This window comes from Triticum urartu, chromosome 3A (genome assembly GCF_056163025.1).
Source record: "Triticum urartu cultivar PI428250 chromosome 3A, HENAU_Tu73, whole genome shotgun sequence".
NCBI lineage: Eukaryota > Viridiplantae > Streptophyta > Magnoliopsida > Poales > Poaceae > Triticum > Triticum urartu.
In genome coordinates, this window is record NC_141875.1 from 398,598,458 (window position 1) to 398,619,505 (window position 21,048).

A 21,048-nucleotide genomic window follows, 5' to 3' on the forward strand; every position below is an offset into this window, starting at 1 on the left:
CAGACAAGTGTTAACATAAGGAAACGTATTTGTAACTTACTAATCATTGCACATGAGTACTCACAGATGCATCGTGTGCGATAATCCTAGCCACCGCAAGAAACTAGTTTACATTTTTCAAAGTGTTTCGTACACACTGAACCGCACACGAACTAACTGTATTAACCGTGTGTGTTGTAATTTCTCACTGCAAACAGTTCATCCGAGTCGGCTGTTGGCCACGAATAACACACATCTTGGTAATTTGAACCATTTCTGTTGTGTTTGCTAATCAAACAGTTCGTCCGAGTGAACCTTATGCCCTATATCACACGCACCTTGATCTGGCTAACCATTTCTGTTGCACTCGCTAATAGCAAACAGTTCATCGGAGCGAACTGTATGCCGTATATCGCACACATATTGATATGGCTGCCCGTTTCTGTTATTCTGCCTCACCGCAAACAGTTTGAACGGGTTAACCGTGTGCCCTGAATCGCACACGCAATTAAAATCTGAACCGTGTTTGATGGCTCCGCCATCGCAAACGTTTTGCACCTTTTTACGGGTTTTTACATCCCCGTTTGTGATTAATGCATCGCACATAGTTTCGTCAAAGGGTCTCTGATCGTAGTGTTGCGTTAGCAGCATCCTGTAGTAGTGTGTGTCCATGTCGTGAGACCAATATGTTTGAAAATTCCTTCTAATTTACTACACATGGAATTAACTCGCACACAAGTACACAAATATAATTTTCAAACAGTTATGGTTAGGCATTTCATGTAGATGTAGTTCAAATTTGAATTACGGTCATTAATGGCTTGAAAATCATTAAAATGTCTTTAAAAGGTCAAATGACCCCTAGAATTTTCCAAATTTTCACATTACAGTTGTAGTAGTGCATGTTAAAGTAGAAAATTTTAAAAGTCGTAAGAGGAAGCTATCTCTTGTTCATCATCAAACATGCATTGTTCCCTCTCGGAACCACGAGCCTTCTGGTGAGTTGCTCCGGTTTGTGAGGGGTGTGCATCCAAACTTTCGTCAAACATGCCAATTTTTTTACCACATCATCTTGGTGGCATGACATTACATCAAGCAAGGTTTCCTATTGTTTTGATCATTTTTATTTTTTGGAATTAAAATGTCGTGGCACTCCATGCATGTGCCCATGCCGTGAGACCAATATGTTTGAAAATTCCTTCTAATTTACTGCACATGGAATTAACTCACACACAAGTACACAAATATGATTTTTCAAACCGTTATGGTTAGCCGTTGCATGTAGATGTAGTTCAAATTTGAATTACGGTCATTAAATGGATATAAAATCACTTAAATGTCTTTAAAAGGTCAAATGACCCCTAGAATTCTCCAAATTTTCACATTATAGTTGTAGTAGTGCATGTTAAACGTAGAAAAAATTTGAAGGCCTTAAGAGGAAGCTATCTCCTGTTCGTCATCAAATATGCATTGTTCCCTCTCGGAACCAAGAGCCTTCTCGTGAGTTGCTCCGCTTTGTGAGGGGTGCATGTCCAAACTTTCGTCAAACATGCCAATTTTTTACCACATTATCTTGGTGGCATGACATTACATCAAGCAAGGTTTCATGTTTTTCTGATCATTTTTTTATTTTTTGGAATTAAAATTCCATGGCACTCCATGCATACATATGCATGTGTCCATGTCGTGAGACCAATATGTTGGAAAATTCTTTCTAATTTACTACACATGGAATTAGCTCACACATAAGTACACAAATATGATTTTTCAAACTGTTATGGTTAGCCGTTGCATGTAGATGTAGTTCAAATTTGAATTACGGTCATTAAATGGCTAGAAAATCACTTAAATGTCTTCAAAAGGTCAAATGACCCCTGAAATTTTACAATTTTTCATATGACAGTTGTATTAGTGCATGTTACACATAGAAAAAACTAAAGGCCGTAAGAGGAAGCTATCTCCCGTTTGTCATCAAACATGCATTGTTCCCTCTCGGAACTGTGAGCCTTCTAATGAGTTGCTCCGGTTTGTGAGGGGTGTGTGTCCAAACTTTCATCAAACATGCCATAGGATTTGTTTTTAATGCTGGTGTTTTGTTAGAGCAATGTTTAGGTCAACTGGCTCTATTTAATTACTAAAATTGCTCGATTCAGTAAGTGTGGTCTGTTCGCTGTACTCTCTTTTGTGTGCCCAAATTAGCAAGCGATGTTAAATTATGCAATGATGTACCCGGGGAAATTTCCACCAAAATTTGAATTATCAAACTCATCCCATGCGCGTAAAGCATAAGAATCATTTGCGATGCACACAATCGTTCAGAGTGAATGGTCCGGCGGCACCGCGCGCAAAGTTTCCCTCCACATTTCCAAAATTTTGGCCTACCGCCAAAATATCTACGCCCGCCCCTCCCCCTTCCCCACCCCCTTTTGTCCCCAACCACAAGTCACATTTCCCCTATTTCCTCCTTCCTAAGCTATAGCCGCTTCCTCGCTTTCACTGTCTCGCATCCTACCGCCGGGGTCGCCATGGTCTTCTTCAAAGACCTCTCCAGCGGTTCCTCCTCCGGCGACGACTCCTTCACCACCCGGGTATGCCTCTCTTCTCTCTCTCTCGGGCTATGACATGGAATGAAGGATTTTTACTTGGCGGTCGATTTAAGTCATTTCTTCATCTTGTAGCTCCCTAGGACCATCAGTGCCGACGAATGTAGTGGGGTGGCTGAAGATCTATCTGCTCATTGTCACCATCAATCTCCATGCGTGAAGCTAGTTGCGTTTGAATCTGTGGACAGTGGGAGGAAGTTTCTGGCATGTGCAGAGAAGGTTAGACCCTCTTTCGTTGTTACAAATCATTTGTTAGATGTGATTCAAACAATGTCACGGTACCAACCCATTCATACCACACCTTCAACCAAACGCATCCTAAGATAGTGCCACAGTTTGTACCTAGTATCTAAAATTGTTGCCATCTCATCAACGGTGCCATTAGAAAACTATTTGGCACCACTTCAGCAGTTTGTGCAGCCAACTTTGGTCCACACATCCTAGCAGCCAAGCAGTAAAATACCAAACCTTTATGGCATGAAGGAACTGGGATTGGAGTAACTAGGAGCTCCAAAGTCCGGGTCCCTAATTTTTTTCCGCTGCATCGGCTCACCAGTGGAGGGCACCGGTGCGAGATGTAGCAACAGTTGTCTTTACACCAGTTTTGGCATACATAGTGGATGGCCTTAGTGCTATTAGTTCTGTGTTACTAAGTTTGTGCATGTACACACCTGTTAGTATCAATTTGCTGTCATCCAAATATTGTCGCTACACTGTTGCAGTTATATTTACCTTCCTCAAAAAATGTTCAATTTGTTATTTATTGTACATGAGTAAGAACTTGTAGTGTTGCTATAGTTAATTATAGCTTCTGATGTTCCAGAATTTGGTTGTTGTCTCAGTAGCAATTAGTTCATTTGCACATTGATCTTTTTGAGAAGATATGTCATAATTAACATGTTTCTTCAGTTATAAGCATTGGTGATTTTCTATGTTGCTATAAACCCATTTCCCCTACAATTGTTATTGATCTAGTTTTAAATATTATAGGATGAATGGAAGTGTTCTTACTTGGAGTGGATTGATCAAGAGTTGCCACAGTCTTTGAAGATGTGCCTAGCGAAGCTCTGTAGCATGTATGAGGAAGAGAACAGAGGTAGGCTTAGAGAAAGTGTTGTCAACGCTGAAGAATATTTGAAGATGCGGGATAAAAAGAGGAAGGTGGAGAATGAGCTCAGATTTTTTAAATCAGACTTTGCTAAGATGGTGTTGGCGAAGGAGGAGGCACTTTCCTAGTTAGCTAGTGAAAATAGGTTCTTACTAAACTAAAAGCAAAGGTGGATAAGACGAGCCCGGATGATCTCGATTAGGGAAATGAATATATTGTGCTAATATTGTTCTTATGAAGTTAAACTAGCTATATGTTGTACTGTGTTGTTTTCATGTAGCTATCGTATTGTGATGTTATAATATATTTATGTGCCTGATATGAAATTGGCAAACAGCTGTTCGATATGAAATGTGAATTTTCGTAATACTAGAATTATTAATTGTAAACTAATAAACCTACTAAATGTGTCATGGAACTTTGCAAACGGTTCTAGTAGTAAAAGTGCTTGTGATAGATAGCCCAATGCCACACAGTTTTCTTCATCAAATCATGTGTGATGTAGTTGATAAAAGCAAACAGTTAACCAAGGCAGAGCGTGTGTGATAGTTACACCTTTCACACACGATCCTACACATAAAACTATGTGGGATGTACATACGAACAAAAATGTTTTCCCTGGATTGACTGTGCGGGATGTACATAAGAACGGAAACATATTCCTTGGATTGACTGTGTGTGATATACATATGAACGGAAACATTTCCCTTATAGTGACTGTGTGGGATGTACATAAGAACGGAAATGTATTCCCTGGATTGACTATGTGTGATGTACTTATGAGCGGAAATGTTTTTCTGGGATTCACCGTGTAGGATGTACATATGAATAGAAACGATTGGGTTTCGATGCCTCGCCTGATCGCACACGAGCTCATTTTGCCCCAGCCTATGTCCCAGGAGGGCCTATCCCCGATGATTTCTGGGTCGTGTGGGAACGACCCCCCTATCACCCATATTCACTTGGCGACGGTTCCAAATGACGTCGCGGAAAGGGGTTAAAAACTGTTTGTATAGCACCGAGACGTACTAGTGTATCTATCTTGGATGTTTTATATGCATTTGTATGCTATTTTATATGATTTTTGGGACTAACCTATTAACCTAGAGCCCAATGCCAGTTTCTGGTTTTCCTTGTTTTTGAATTTCGCAGGAAAGGAATATCAAACATAGTCCAATTGACCTGAAACTTCACGACGATTGTTTTTGGACAAGAAGAAGCCCCTGAAGCAAAAGAGTTGGGCCAGAAGAGCCACAAGGCCTCCATAAGGGTGGAGGGCGTGCCCTACGCCCCCCGTGCACGCCCTCCGACCTTGTGGGCCCCTCGTGGACTCCCCTGACTTGTTCTCAACGCCAACACCTCTTATATATCCCCAACCCTCCAGAACAGAACCTATATTGGGAGTTCCGCCCCCGCAAGCCTCTATAGCCACCAAAAACCAATCGGGGCCCTGTTCTGGCACCCTATCGAAGGGGGAAACCATCACCGGTGGCCATCTTCATCATCCCGGCGCTCTCCATGATGAGGAGGGAGTAGTTCACCCTCGAGGCTGAGGGTATGTACTAGTAGTTATGTGTTTGATCTCTCTCTCTCTCTCTCGTGTTCTTGATTTGGCACGATCTTGATGTACCGCGAGCTTTTCTATTATAGTTGGATCTTATGATGTTTCTCCCCCCTCTATCTTCTTGTAATGGATAGAGTTTTCCCTTTGAAGTTATCTTATCGAATCGAGTCTTTAAGGATTTGAGAATACGTGATGTATGTCTTGCATGTGCTTATCTGTGGTGACAATGGGATATTCACGTGATCCACTTGATGTATGTTTTGGTGATCAACTTGTGGGTTCTGTGACCTTGTGAACTTATGCATAGAGGTTGGCACACGTTTCCGTCTTGACTCTCTGGTAGAAACTTTGGGGCACTATTTGAAGTTCTTTGTGTTGGTTCGAATAGATGAATCTGATATTGTGTGATGCATATCGTATAAACAAACTCGCGGATACTTGCGGTGACATTGGGGTATCTAGGTGACATTAGGGTTTTGGTTGATGTGTGTCTTACGGTGTTATTTTAGTACGAACTCTAGGGCTGTTTGTGACACTTATAGGAATAGCCCAATAGATTGATCAGAAAAAATAACTTTGAGGTGGTTTCCTACCCTACAATAATCTCTTTGTTTATTTTCCGCTATTAGTGACTTTGGAGTGACTCTTTGTTGCATGTTGAGGGACCGTTATATGATCTAATTATGTTTTCATTGTTGAGAGAACTTTCACTAGTTAAAGTATGAACCCTAGGCCTTGTTTCGAAGCATTGCAATACCGTTTTTGCTCACTTTTACTACTAGTTACCTTGCTGTTTTTATATTTCAGATTACAAAAACCTATATCTACCATCCATATTGCACTTGTATCACCATCTCTTCACCGAACTAGTGCACCTATACAATTTACCATTGTATTGGGTGTGTTGGGGAAACAAGAGACTCTTTGTTATTTGGTTGCAGGGTTGCTTGAGAGAGACCATCTTCATCCTACGCCTCCCACGGATTGATAAACCTTAGGTCATCCACTTGAGGGAAATTTGCTACTCTCCTACAAAACTCTGCACTTGGAGGCCCAACAACGTCTACTAGGATAAAGTTGTGTAGCAGACATCAAGCTCTTTTCTGGCGCCATTGTCGGTGTCAAAATCGGCGGATCTCGTGTAGGGGATCCTGAACTGTGCGTCTAAGGTTGATGGTAACAGGAGACAGGGGACATGATGTTTACCCAGGTTCGGGCCCTCTCTATGGAGGTAATACCCTACTTCCTGCTTGATTGATGTTGATGAACATGAGTACTACAAGAGTTGATCTACCATGAGATCATAGTGGCTAAACCCTAGAAGTCTATCCTGCATGACTACAGTATTGAGCATATCCTTTCCGGACTACACCCTCCGGTTTATATAGTCACCGGGGGGATCTAGGGTTACATAGAGTCGGTTACATAAGATGGAATCTTCATAGTTGGTCGCCAAGCTTGCCTTCCACGCCCAGGAGAGTCTTATCCGGACATGGGTACAGTCTTCGGTCTTCATATCTTCGCAGCCCATCAGTCCGACCCATAGATAACAGGTCGGACGTCCGAGGATCCCTTAGTCCAGGACTCCCTCAGTAGCCCCTAAACCTGACTTCAATGACAAGGTATCCGGCGCGTAGTGCTGTCTTCGGCATTGCAAGGCGGGTTCCTCCTTTCGAACTCCCGAATAGTCTCAAGACGAATTGATCGTGTCCGGACCTGTAACACACACCGCACACAACCGAGATAGAATATAATAACACACGAATCCAATCTGCTGACAATTTTAGTAATGTGACGTCAGGCCTGTCCGGTCATAATTTCGAACCGTTTTTCACCCCACGTTTTGAGACGCGGTTGTCATTGGCACGTCTTGTCAAAGCAGAGATCATGCCCCCTTATTACGGGATTTTCATTAACACGGGCGTGGGCAATCCAACCATCCCGCAAGAAAGATTCCTTAGGAATAGGAAGGTTCTTAGGCTTGGGAGGAGGCGTTCAATACCGGAGGCCTTTATAAAGGAACCGAGGGACGTCTTTTTATGCCAAACCTCTCCTCAGCCTCCCCAACCCCGAGTTCCAGCACCCATGGTTTGACTCCATTGCTTTCAGCCTTCCCATCATGTCCAGATCCAGCTCCCAAGGCCGATGGGTGGCTTCCTCCATTACAGAGGTGGATATCATAAAGCTTCGGGCGGCCAGGTATCTGACCATAGAGATCCACCATCAGCTTCCTGCTCAAGGACAAGTTATTCTGACCCACAGATCTGGTGAGAGGGTGGTATTCATCTCCCACTTCCTACGGGGGTTAGGGTTTGCTCTTCACCCCTTTGTCCGAGGGCTAATGTTTTATTACGGACTAGATTTTCACGATCTTGCCCCGGACTATATCCTCCATGTCTCTGCGTTTAGCATTACATGCGAGGCCTTCCTTCGAATCCCCCCACACTTCGGCTTATGGCTCAAGACCTTTAATGTGAAGCCGAAGACAGTCGACGAGGAACATGCGGAGTCGGCGGGGCTACAATCAGCCAACTCGCCAACACTCCCTGGCCAAAGGGTTCTTTTACCGAGGCTTCCAATTACTGGCAGCGGGAGTGGTTTCATATTACAGAGCCCCGTAGTGCTAAATGGGTAGCTGCCCCCACCTTCCGTCCTGGCCCACCGTTATGGGGAACAAGGGGCTAGAATGGGGATTAGTGGATGAAGTGCAGACCTTACAAAGCTGCATCCGAACCCTCCTCGAGAGAGATATCAATCTCGTCAGTGTGATCCAAGTGATGTTAGTTCACCGAATCCTGCCCTGCCAGCACAGGCCTCGCTGCATGTGGGAGTTTAGTCCATAAGGACCACAAACCCTCCAACACTTCTTCGGCACCACACACGAAGGGATGTGGAAGTTATTTTTCGGGAAGCGGAAACATTGGCCGGATACTGCTGAGGACGCTGGCCTTAACTGTAATCGTCCGGATACCCCGGTAAGCACTTGGCTTTCGGATACTTTGTAGTCATGTGTACAGTAATATGGTACTGAGCAAGCTATCTTTTTCCAGGGCTGGATAAAGAAGGCGGAACTGATTATGTGTTCGGCCCCTCTGTCCGGGGGTCCAGCGAATCATGTCCTAACAAGGATGCTGGCCCTAGCACCATACTATATGCCGGAGAAGGAGGACGAGGCGGAGGGCAAGAGGACAAAGGATGTCCTCTATTCCCAGGGAACCTCGGACTTTGTGTCCGGAGGAATAAAAATCCCCTCATCCAAAGACAAAAGTGAAGGGGGGGGCATCTCTTTCCCTCTCGGGAAGAAGAGGGCCGCCTCCAAAGATTGGGAGAAGCAGGCTCCTAAGCAAGGCAAGATGCCTCTGGGGGGACGGCCCGGGCCCGGAGGACGTCGAAGCGTAGTCTCATGATGAGGACAAGCCTCCGGCCAAATCGTAAGTGAACAAGGCTGTTTTAAACATATCCCATTCTTTTCTTATGATATTTTTTTTGCAGCTCAGCGCGCAGTCCCCTTCAACAATCCTCTTCCTCGGGGGACCTTCTCCCGGAGATGATGGAAAGTGAGACGCCCCCACCGGCCTCTCTGTCCAATAGGGCAGACGAACTTGAGGTGTCGTCGCAGAGGGTCTCCCCCGACCAACAAGTGGTGCATGGGATGACGAAGACGCCACACGAAGGTCATACTTCGGCAGCCCAAGGTCCGGGGAACAACAATGAAAACCCCGAACAATCCGAAATGTAGCCGGATACAAATAAACGGATTCCTTCAAAGTGTGACCGTACTCCTGCGGCTGCCTCCGGAGACCCAGAGGCGCCGGACATCTTGACGAACATGATGCGACAGGCGTCCGTTTCAGAGGAACATCGTACCTTGATGGGTACGGTGGTTAAAAAGGTCCTATCCGCAAAGAGCGGATTGAATGAGGCCTTTACGAGTCTGCTGAGAGGCTTCGAGGTTTGTACTATAATATGTGCAATTATGTTTTATTCAGAAAATACACCTGTGTATAGACAGGAGCCCCTGAAACTCAGGTTGGCTCCCCATAGGAAGCAAACGGAGGATCAAAAGAAATTTTCAAGGACAAATCTGATTAACTTTGAACACATGCTACTTCCCCCTGGCTACTTCGTAGACAGCGGATATTGCCGAGCTGCAACGGAAGCTTGATGTAGCCGAGGATGACATTACGTTAATCAATATGCGTCCGGACGAGTCGCAAGGTATGTATGCAGAGCAGTCCCTGCATGTACATTTTTTTGATATAAGCATGACGCTAAAAGTTGTGCCTAGCTGCAGATGGTGCTGCCGCCATTGAAATTCTTCGAGTGGAGATAGCCCGGGCCAAGGAGCAGGCCCGGTGTAGTAATGCGACTACCGAGAACGCATCGGCTGAGTTAAAAGCCGAACGAGCTGCTCGGCATCGAGACGATGAGAAGATATCCGCGATGGCGCTCGAGCTAAAAAGTGTTGCTAGCCGGTGTGAACTTCTTGAGAAGGAGAATGAAGCCAAAATGGCTGAAATTGACAAGGCCCTACAAGAGGTGAGAGAAGCGCGGTCTGAATCCAGAGCAGCCCGTGAGGAGATCCGGCAAGCTGGGGAGATTGCAGCTGGTAAGCCATTTTTGCTATAGGCTAAGTTCGGCGATCCGAACTATGCTCAGCTTAACCAATTGTGGAGTTCTCCGGATGAGTTTTTAGACTTGCCGAAGAGTTCTTCCCATGCGGCGCAGTATTATCAAGCGCGAGATGGGTACGCAACGGAGAAGCTTTTCTGGTCACAATTCGGCGCCTCGAAGCGCCCCCTATTGCTGAATGAGTGGATGTCCCAATGGGTCGAGCTTCATAGGATATTCGGTGCTGCCATGAAGAATTTCATAATCCGGTTATGGCCAACTGAGCCTGTTTCGAATAGTTACTTCAGCTTGGTGCAGCGGCTTGTTGACGTAGTGCCGCGCATCGACGCTGTGAAGCGATCGGTGTGCATCGAGGGTGCACGGATGGCTTTTGCCTGAGTCAAGACGTTCTGGGGGAATATGAAGGCCATCGACGTTGCAGTGAAGAGTCCACCCAAGGGCAAGGACCGTCACGAACCAGAGCATTATTTTGAAGACGTCCTTGTAGCTGCCCGCTTGATAGAGGGACAATGTTCGAAAGACATAATGTTCGAGTGAGGTGTATGAGAATTGTACGAGACAATTTTATAGTAAATCTATTTGTATATTTTGCTCAAAAGCTTGTGTTCCTCCTGTGCGGCCGTTCTAATATAATCTGAAATTTTCCAATCGTCGGCTTTAGCCCTCTTGTAGGAAGTACAGGGGTGTTCAAAAAAGCATCTGATCACTCTTGATCCAACGTCTTGGTCTGTGAAGGAGGTGTCAATGCGGCGAACCAGGCAAACAGACTATAGGGCGTTAACACTTTCACTAGGCCATAGGAGTTTTATGGTGGGTCTACGACATAGCCCTAGTATGTATGCGGCTTACTCATATGATGCGTTTACATAATTGACCGGAAAAGAGGTCCTTCATGTGATACGGAGGAATCGCCAGATATTCCGATAAATCATCGAGTGGTTGACCAGCTCTCGCCGCATCATGACAGTCAGTTTTTGGCTTTCTCTACTGAGGTGCGTCACCAGGTGAACCGGTAGCACAATCGCAGTAGTTCTCCCTTCACTACCCTAGCCGATAGAGCGGAATGTAGGATAGAAAGCACAGGAGCCGGGCAACCCAACTATTGACCCAAGACATGATTCGGAGCTGATGCATATAAGGCCAAACTTGCGACACCGAAGTACGCTGTAAAAGTTGTTCGGACTTTGTTGGCAACTCATTTGTTCCCATATCGAGCCCCTGGCAAGTTAAGCCGGGGTATATCTGTGAAAACAACCATAGGAGGCGAATTCATTTTGCGAAAAAGACGTGAGTGATTAATTCAGATAATTTGAACTGGGACCTGAGTGATATGCCAATGGTTATTTGATATATATAAAGGCCATGACCTCGGCAATTTGATATGCCCTGGGTCGAAGGTAGAGGAAAAAGGCATGTTACAGGCTCGAAAAGAGAGTGCGGTCTACAAAAAGTTATTTTGGACCTCCTGTCGCACGTCTACGCCGCCCGTCCTCAGCGAGGGGATTCCTTGAAGGAAGTAGCCCCGTAGGTGAGTGCACGGATCCGAACTCCTATGGGGTCGGTCATAGGTGTTTTCCCTTTGCGCCACTTGCTTTTAAGAGATAATGAAACAAAAGGAAATAGGAAAGCGGTTAAAGTATGTTACCGGAGTGCCTGCAGACTTGTCAGTATTGTGCTTCCATCAATGCCCATGGTATCTTGAGTGCGTAATTATGTATGCGAGGTATAGTTTTAACAGGTATATGAGATGGGCAGCGAAAGCCGAACTGCTATTTCTGTTCAGGATTTGATCGATCTTTAGGGGGAAATTGCTTCCGCCCTTCGACATTTAGCTGGTGAGCCACTCCGTTGTCCCTATTGCCTGGTGGCCCATTTCCATTGTGTCCGGCGTTGAGCCTACCGGCCTACTTGAGGACCCAACAGCTTTTGTTGGTGTGATTAGCTAGTTTATTGGGGTGGCCATGAATCTGGCAGGGCCGGTCCAATATCCTGTCTATGTTGGATGGTCCGTCTCTGTTTGCCTTGAATGGCTTTTTCCATTGACCGGGCTTGGGATTACTAAATCTGGAGTTGACGATGTGTCGCGTGATCTTTCATTATCATTGCGACTATTGTGTATGCTTCGTCGTGGCTTGCCATTGCCATCTCAGATTTCAGAAGTGCCCGAGTCACTGGCGCTGTTGCTGTTGCTTCTATGAGCGAGCTAGCTGTCTTCTCCCGCGCAAAAGCGGGTCATTAGAGCCGTAAGGGCTGTCATGGATCTAGGTCCTTCTTGACCGAGGTGGCGTGCAAGCGATTCATCCCGGACACTATGTTTAAAGGCCGCAAGGGCCTCCACGTCCGGACAGTCGATGATTTGGTTCTTTTTAACTAGGAACCTGGTCCAGAGCTTCCTGGCTGACTCTCCGGGCTGCTGGACAATGTTACTTAAGTCATCGGCGTCTGCTGGCCGGACATAGGTTTCTTGGAAGTTGTTGCGAAAGGCATCCTCCAAATCCTCCCAGCTGCAGATAGAATTTTCCGGCAGACTGTTTAACTAGTACCGAGCTGGTCCTCTCAGTTTTAGTGGTAGGTATTTGATGGCATGAAGGTCGTCTCCGTGGGCCATGTGGATATGGAGGAGGAAGTCCTCGATCCATACTGCGGGATCCGTTGTTCCATCGTATGATTCGATATGCATGGGTTTGAACCCGTCTGGGAATTCATGCTCCATTACTTCATTTGTGAAGCAAAGAGGGTGTGCGGCACCTCTATGTTGGACCACACTGTGGCGTATCTCCGGCAGAGTCCATTTGCGGTCTTCAGCCCGGACATAGCTAGGTTTGTTTCGTCCGAATAGGTGGCCATCGTCACTTAACGAGGTATGTCCTCGCGATCCGTAGATCGCTGTTGAGTGTCCTGCTTTACTACCCAAGTCTTGTTGACGGTCGTATGTATAACCACGAGCTGTTTTGTTCTTGCTTTTACTGTGAGGTGGGGCGGTCTGGTGTACGGCTTGAGTTGCCGCTTTACCTGGGCCCAATTGTGGTCGACCTGCCGCATTGTGCGGTGATGGTACGGGCTCCAGTGCCTTATCGTTGCCCTGGGGTAGCAATCTATGCTTCGGGTAGCTTTTGGCTGGTCCACTAAGGCCGTATTCTTCGGCGGCTAGGACTTCGGTCCATCTATCATTGAGCAGATCTTGGTCAGCTTGAAGCTGTCGTTGCTTCTTTTTCAGGCTCCTTGCAGTGGCTATTAGTTGGCGCTTAAAGCACTCCTGCTCACGAGGTTCCTCGGGCACGATGAAATCCTCAGTGCCAAGGCCCACCTCATCCTCAAAGAGCGGAAGGTAATTGTCGTCCTCCGAATCTTCGTGTGTGGCCTGTTTAATAGGGCTAAGCTGCCCATCTTCTTGTTCATTAGTTGTATCAACGGGGTCTTCGTTGTCATCGGCATCATTGTCCATGCCGTCGATATTCTCGGAGTCGTGATCAAGTGTATCTGTCGAATTCTCGACTGTGGCTATGAAGTGGGTGGTGGGTGGGAAGCACAATTCTCCACCGTCAGCCCGTGGTTCGAGCCGGATATAGTTCGGCTATGAGTCCTCCACCGAGGACAGGTTTTTTAAGGAATTTAGCACATCGCCCAAAGGTGAGTGCTGGAATATGTCCGCGGTGATAAATTTGAAGATCAATAAATGATCAAACTTGGCGTCCGCTGGCTCGCGTGGTTCGGAACCTACAGCCGGAGACGAGTCTGGCATTCCTGTCGCATAGGCATCGAGTGAGACCGGGTCCATGTGCGGCTCCAACGCCGTGGAATCTGTGGCCTCCGTGGTCGGGTTAGTTCTCCCGTCTTTGGATGGCGTGGCTTGCTCTGGCTCTAGGGCCAGAGTGGTTACAGGAGCGATCTCCTAGATGCAGCCCGATGACAGATTTAGGTCATGATCATCGGGGTGACTGGGAGCGGCTACCGTGGTATCGAATCCGGCGAAGATCAAGTCTCCACAGATGTCCGTGACGTAGTTCAAGCTCCCGATTCTGACCTGATAGCCAGGGGCGTAGCTTTCGATCTGCTCCAGATGGCCAAATGAGTTGGCCCGCAGTGCGAAGCCGCCGAACACAGGCAGCGTCATTATTGACGATCGAAGGGGCCATCAAACCTTTCAGCGACGGCACAGAGGAACTCTAAATGAAAGCACCAATGTCGATGTCAAAACCGGCGGATCTCGGGTAGGGGGTCCCGAACTGTGCGTCTAAGGTTGATGGTAACAGGAGATAGGGGACACGATGTTTACCCAGGTTCGGGCCCTCTCTATGGAGGTAATACCCTACTTCCTGCTTGATTGATCTTGATGAATATGAGTATTACAAGAGTTGATCTACCACGAGATCGTAATGGCTAAACCCAAGAAGTCTAGCCTGCATGACTACGGTATTGAGCATATCCTTTCGGACTACACCCTCCGGTTTATACAGTCACCGGGGGGGGTCTAGGGTTACATAGAGTCGGTTACATAAGATGGAATCTTCATAGTTGGTCGCCAAGCTTGCCTTCCACGCCAAGGAGAGTCTTATCTGGACACGGATACAGTCTTTGGTCTTCATATCTTCACAGCCCATCAGTCCGACCCATAGACAATAGGCCGGACGTCCGAGGACCCCTTAGTCTAGGACTCCCTCAGCCATTGCTGGGGAGGTTAGTGCTTGAAGGTATATCTTTAGATCTTGCAATCGAAGCTTTTAGTTTCTTTTTTATCACTAGTTTAGTCTATAAAAGAAAATTACAAAAAATGGAATTGAGGTTGCCTCATATGCTTAATCTTTTTAAGATCTTTCATGAAAATAAGGATTCTGATAATTGTGCCAAGGCGTTACAAGAAGTATGCATTAAGATGTTTGGCACTAAATCATTGAATGATGAGCATGATTGCAACATTGTTAGTATGAATTCTTTGAATATCCATGATGCTAATGATATGCAAAGCCACGAGCTTGGGGATGCTATGTTTGATGAAGATGATATTTTTTTGTCCCCCAAGTTTTGATGAGCAAATTTATTATGATGAAAGCATGCCTCCTATTTGTGATGATTATATTGATGAAAGTAGATTTGGAGAGGTCATGACTTTATTTAGTGATGAATCCACTACTTCGGAAGAGGTTTCAATTGATCATGAGAACAAAGCTATCTATGTTGATTATTGTGATGACATGTTTGTTATAAATAATAATGATAACCATGGAACTTGTCATAATATTTTTAATTTACAATTGGATTATGCCTCCCATGATAGTTATTTTGTTGAGTTTGCTCCGACTATTCGGAATGAGAAGAATTTTTCTTATGTGGTGAGTAGTGAAATTTCTATGCTTGTGCATCATGAGAATAATGCTTTATCTGATGGTTATATTGTTGAATTCATTCATGATGCTATTGAAAATTATTATGGGGGAGGAATATATGCTTGTAGGAATTTCAATAATATAAGGTTTCCTCTCTATGCGTTGAAAATCTTGAAGTTATGCGTGTTTTGCCTTCCTATGCTAGTTGGTTGTTGCCCCCATAAGTTGTTTTCTCACAAAATCCCTATGCATAAGAAGTGGGTCAGACTTAAAATGTGCTTGTCATATGCTTCATGATGCTCTCTTTATGTTTCAATTCCTATCTTTTATATGAGCATCATTGAAATCATCATGCTTAGCTAGAAAGGCATTAAAGAAAAGCGCTTGTTGGGAGACAACCCAATATTTATACTTACTGTTTTTGTGTGTTCACATGATTATGCTACTGTAGTAATCATGTTTTATAGCTTTTGTTTCAATAAAGTGCCAAGTAAGACCTTTGGGATGATCTATGGTGATAGTTGATTTGATCTTGCTGAAAAACAGAAACTTTTGCTCAGGAAAACAATTCACATTTCTAACTGAAGCGTGATAAAATACTGATTCTTTTTGCAGAAGATTAATAAAAAATTCCTAGGACTTTTGGAGTTACATAAGTATTCGAGAGCTACAGATTACTACAGATTGTTCTGTTTTTGACAGATTTTGTTTTCGATGCATAGTTTGCTTGTTTTCTAGTTTCTATGGCTTATATTTCTTAATATAAATTGTAGAAACGATAGGGTACAATAGGCATCATGTGAGAAAAATTATAAATCTTGTCTTGACAGTACCTAAGTGGTGATTTGCTTTATTATACTAACGGGGCTCACGAGTTTTCTGTTAAGTTTTGTGTTGTGAAATTTTCATGTTTTGGGTAAAGTTTCGATGGACAATGGAATAAGGAGTGGAAAGAGCCTAAGCTTGGGGATGCCCAAGGCACCCCAAGGTAATATTCAAGGACAACCAAGAGCCTAAGCTTGGGGATGCCCCGGATGGCATCCCCTCTTTCGTCTTCATTCATTGATAACTTTACTTGGGGCTATATTTTTATTCACAACATGATATGTGTTTTGCTTGGAGCGTCATTTTATTTTATTTTGTTTTCCTTGCTGTTCAAACAATAGCCCAAGATCTGAAATTCTTAAATGTTAGAGAGTTTTCACATAGTTACATAATTATTCGACTACTCATTGATCTTCACTTATATCTTTTGGAGTAGTTTGTTATTTGCTCTAGTGCTTCACTTATATCTTCTTAGAGCACTGTGGTAGTTTTATTTTGAAGAAATTGATGAACTCTCATGCTTCACCTATATTATTTTGAGAGTCTTTAAAAAGCATGGTAATTTGCTTAGGTTATGAATTTAGTCCTAATATGATGGGCATCCAAGAGGGATATAATAAAAACTTTCATATAAGGTGCATTGAACACTATGAGAAGTTTGATTCCTTATGATTGTTTTGACATATGAAGATGGTGATATTAGAGTCGTGCTAGTGAGTAGTTGTGAATTTGAGAAATACTTGTGTTAAGGTTTGTGAGTCCCGTAGCATGCACGTATGGTGAACCGTTATGTAACAAAGTTTTTTTTGGTGAATACGCATTGTTGTGTATCGTTTCATTGATAGGGGAGAGAGTACATGCTGCAACTCTAGGGGGTGCACTGAAGGCGACCCGAAGAGTGCAACATGAGCAGGGGAGGCTGCTCAGCCTCATTACACTAGATCTCAGGTTACAGGAATGATGGATGCTAGCTTAGTTGCTCCAGCACGTGCCCACATGCGGGCCTCATCTTTGATTGTGCGAGCAAGGTTGTCATTGGAAGGTCGGGCATTGTCGAAGACAGCGGTGTTCCGGTGCTTCCAAATGGACCAGGCGGTGAGCACGATGAGCGAGTTCATCCCCTTGCAGAATGAAGCTCGGGAGGAGTTATTGGTCTTGCACCACCAGTCAAAGAAGGCATCAGTGGAGCTTGGCGTGGGGATTGGTAGCCGGCACCATGAGAGGATTTCGTGCCAAGTTAACTGGGAGAAGACGCACCGGGAAAGTAGGTGATCCAGGGACTCGAGCTCTTGGAAGCATAGCTTGCAGAGGGGGTCGTGCTGCAGTCCATGACGAACGTGGTGTTCGGCCGTCCAGCAGCGATCCATCGAGGCTAGCCAGAGAAAGAACTTGGCTCCGTTAGGTGCCCACGAGCGCCAGATGAGACGCTGGAAGGGGCTGGTGGTCGATCCATGGAACAGGGCCTTGTACGCGGAGCTTACCGTGTAGATCCCATTGTCGGTCCACTTCCATGTGATTCTGTCCGGTTCGGCCGATAGTTGAACGCTTTGTATCTGTTGCCACAACTCGACGTACTCGATCACAGCAGCGGCGCTCATGGCGCCGTGCATGTCCCCAATCCAGAGCGAGTTCTGCAGGGCCTCGGAAACAAGGCGTTGGCGGCGCTGTCGGCACTGCACCAGTGTCACGAGTGCGGGGGCAATCTCAGCGTCCGAAGACCCATAGATCCAGTGGTTGATCCAGAAGCGGCATGTGCGTCCATCCCGATGATCCAGGGGCGGTCCGGGTCCGTAGCTTGCAGCCATAACCAGCGGGCGCGTAAGGCGATGCCCGTGCGGTGGAGGTCGCGCACCGCGAGGCCACCGTGCTCGAGCGAGCGGGAGAGTTTGGGCCAGCTTACATGACAACAACCATGCTTGGCGTCTTTGCGCCCATGCCAGAGGAAGTCCCACACCAGAGTGGTGATATTCTTAGGGATTGTGGGGTTGAGGGCCACGGCGAGCAGGATGTGGATTGGCATGGTCGTGAGCACGTGCCGCACCAGGGCAAGGCGCTCGGCACGAGATAGAAGTGAGGCCTTCCAGGTGGCGAGCTTCTTGTGCAGCTTGTCCACCATGGGGAGGAGCGCGGAGGCATGGCACTTGCGGATGGTGAGTGGCAAGACGAGGTAGGGGATGGGGAAACCTTTGACTGCACATGATAGCCCCGAGGCAATCGCGGTGGTTTCCTCGCTTGAACACCGGATTGGCGATGCCGAGCACTTGGCGAAATTGGTGCGCAGGCCGGACGCATCACCAAACAGTTGAAGCAGCACACGGATGGTGGCGAGCTCTTGTGGGTCAGGGTGGCAAAAGATGACCATGTCATCGGCAAAGAGCGAGATACTGGAGGCCCCGTGCCAAGTGGTGGGCCGGCGTAGAGCGACAGTAGCCACAGCATGTTGGAGGAGGGAGTTGAGGGTGTCGATGACGATGGTGAACAACATGGGCGAGACCGAATCACCCTGGCGCAGTCCACAGGCGTGATTCACTAGTGGCCCCTAGTTGCCGTTAACGAGGACATGAGTGGAGGCTGTGGATGTGATAATGGAGATCCACTCGCACCAGCGCCTACCAAAGCCCAGATGCAACAGAGTCTCGAGCAAGAAAGGCCACGAGACTGTATCAAATGCTTTGGCGATGTCAAGCTTCAGTACGACTTGTGGTGACTTGTTGTTGTGGAGGAGCCTGGCAGTTTGCTGAACGAGGAGAAAGTTATCATGCACGCAGCGGCCAATCATGAAAGCGCTTTGATTGGCAGAGACGATCTCCTTCATCCTGGGGTCAAGGTGCAAGGAGAGCACTTTGGCGAACAATTTGGTGATGATGTGAATCAGGCTGATGGGCCGGTAGTCGGTGATCGCGGTGGCGTCAGGTTTCTTGGGCGGCAAGACGAGGAGGGCCTCATTGAGCTTGTGAAAGTCACACCCGTTCATGGCATAGAGTTTGTCGAAGGCCTCGCAGATGTCTGCCTTGATGATTGTCCAGCACGCCCGGACGAAATCGAAGGTGAATCCATCGGGGCCGGGTGCCTTGCCCATTGGGATCTTCTTGATCGCGTCCCTGATCTCCTCCTCGAAGAAAGGAGCGTCTAGCTTGAGGAGATCGAAGCTTCTATGGTTGATCGCGTCGAGGCGGATGGAGTGGGTCTGGGCAGTCGCAGTGCCAAGGATGGAGGAGAAGTGGTCGTAGGCCACCCGTGATAAGGAGGCTGCATCCATGATTGTCTCATCAGGCACGCGGAGGCTGAGAATGCGTTTCTTCTGGCTCCAATGCGCGGTGTGGATCTTGTAGTAGGCAGCATTAGTGACTCCCTCCTTGAGCCAACGGAACCGGACGCGCTCGCGCACAAGGCATCGTTCGAGGGAAGCCAGGCCGAGGTAGGTGCGCTTGAGCTCACGTCGGAGCCAGGCCTCGGCGGGCGAAAGCGCTCGGTGATCCTGCACGACGTCAAGTCGGTAGATGAGCTCACGCGTTGTAATGAGTTGGGACGTGATATGCCCGATGGAGCAGGAGCCCCAGCTCTGGAAGTGACGGGCGGTGGCCTTGAGCCGCGCGAATAGCCGTCGGACGGGGTCTGCATCAGCGGGGACAGAGTGCCAGGCCGCTTCCACAGTGGGCATGAATCAATCGAGTTTGATCCAGAATCGCTCGAAGTGAAACCTTCTCTTGCCAGGCGAGCAAAGGGAGCAGTCCACAATGAGGGGGCAATGATCAGATGTTGCAGATGCGAGGCATCGTAGGAGGTGTTGCGGATGCCCCGTGGACCAGGAGGTGGTGCACAACACATGGTCGTTGCGGACCAGCGTGGGGTTGTCCTGCTTGCTCGACCAGGTGTAGAGCCTCCTGCGCATGTAGATGTCGTGAAGGGCGTGGTTTGTGATGAAGCGCCGGAATCTGCTGGAGGTACGCAGCCTTCGCCTGCCAAAGGTTCTGGTGGTCACATCGTCTTGGGCTCCACGGTGACCTCCGTCTTGCCATCCTTCTGGTCTTGGCCTCGTTGCACCAATATGGAAACCTTTGCTTGATGCCTCGGTACTCCGTGCCTGCGCTTGCCCCTTAGCACCAAAGAGGAAACAAGGACGCTGCGCGCGCTGGCGCTCGCCTGCTCTCGATCTTCATGGCTTACATCACGAGAACCTCGCGAGGTTTGCCTGGCCTTGAACTCTCCGCCCCTCATGAGCCAGCCTAGTGAGGCCGCTCCTGAGGAGGTCTTGTGTCGTCCGCCTCGCGAGGCTTGGCCCCTCACGAGGGTCTTGATTCCTTGTTGATGAAGATGGGTCGTACAGGCCTGCCAGCAAAGCCACGCCGTGGGCCGCATGCAGGCAAGTCTGGGGACCCCCGTTCCCACAATGCCGACAGTAGCCCCCGGGCCCAAGGCCGCTCAGGCTTGGCTTCGAGGCGAAGCCAAGGGTCAAGTGCAGAGCGCCGCGGGCCCCAATAGCCTGCGGTCCCGGTCAACGCATGGCGGTTGATTGGACGTGGGCGTCTCCACTTCCCCATGCTGCCTTGATACCCGCCTGGCTAAACGGCCACCGCGATCTACACGGTTATTCTTCCATTGCTTGCGCCATTCTCCTCCAATTTCTCTGCTTCCCCCAGACTCTGCTCCTCTTTCCAATTGACCTTAGCTCTGCTTGCCCCATCGTCATGGCGCCGACACAGGCGGATAAGGGGAAGAAGCCTGTCTTCTGCTAGTGCGCCCCCGACCGCTGAGCCCGCAGTAGGCCGATCGCTGGTGCTCAATGATGAGGCCATGGGCAAGGTGCGTCCCATGCTCGCATCCAGCTTCAATGAGTGGGGAGAGACGGTGGCTTGGCCTGCATCCCGTGCTAGCATTGACCGGACGACCACTGAGGTCCCCTTCTTCATCGACGCACTCTAGGCCGGCTTGGTCCCTCATTTCTCCGCCTTCCTCAACGTAGTGCTTTCCCATTATCAGATCCACATGTTGCACCTTGATCCCCGATCCGTG

At 47.5% G+C, this 21,048-nt stretch overlaps 1 protein-coding gene across 1 annotated transcript; it reads right to left on the reverse strand.

Annotated features, from left to right (window-relative positions):
• Positions 1 to 17,719: 17,719 nt before the first annotated feature.
• On the reverse strand, positions 17,720 to 18,520 carry LOC147979837 (uncharacterized). Its single transcript, XM_087515363.1, has one exon. It carries the CDS (start codon positions 18,518 to 18,520, stop codon positions 17,720 to 17,722), a length of 801 nt encoding a protein of 266 aa, XP_087371489.1.
• Positions 18,521 to 21,048: the final 2,528 nt, after the last annotated feature.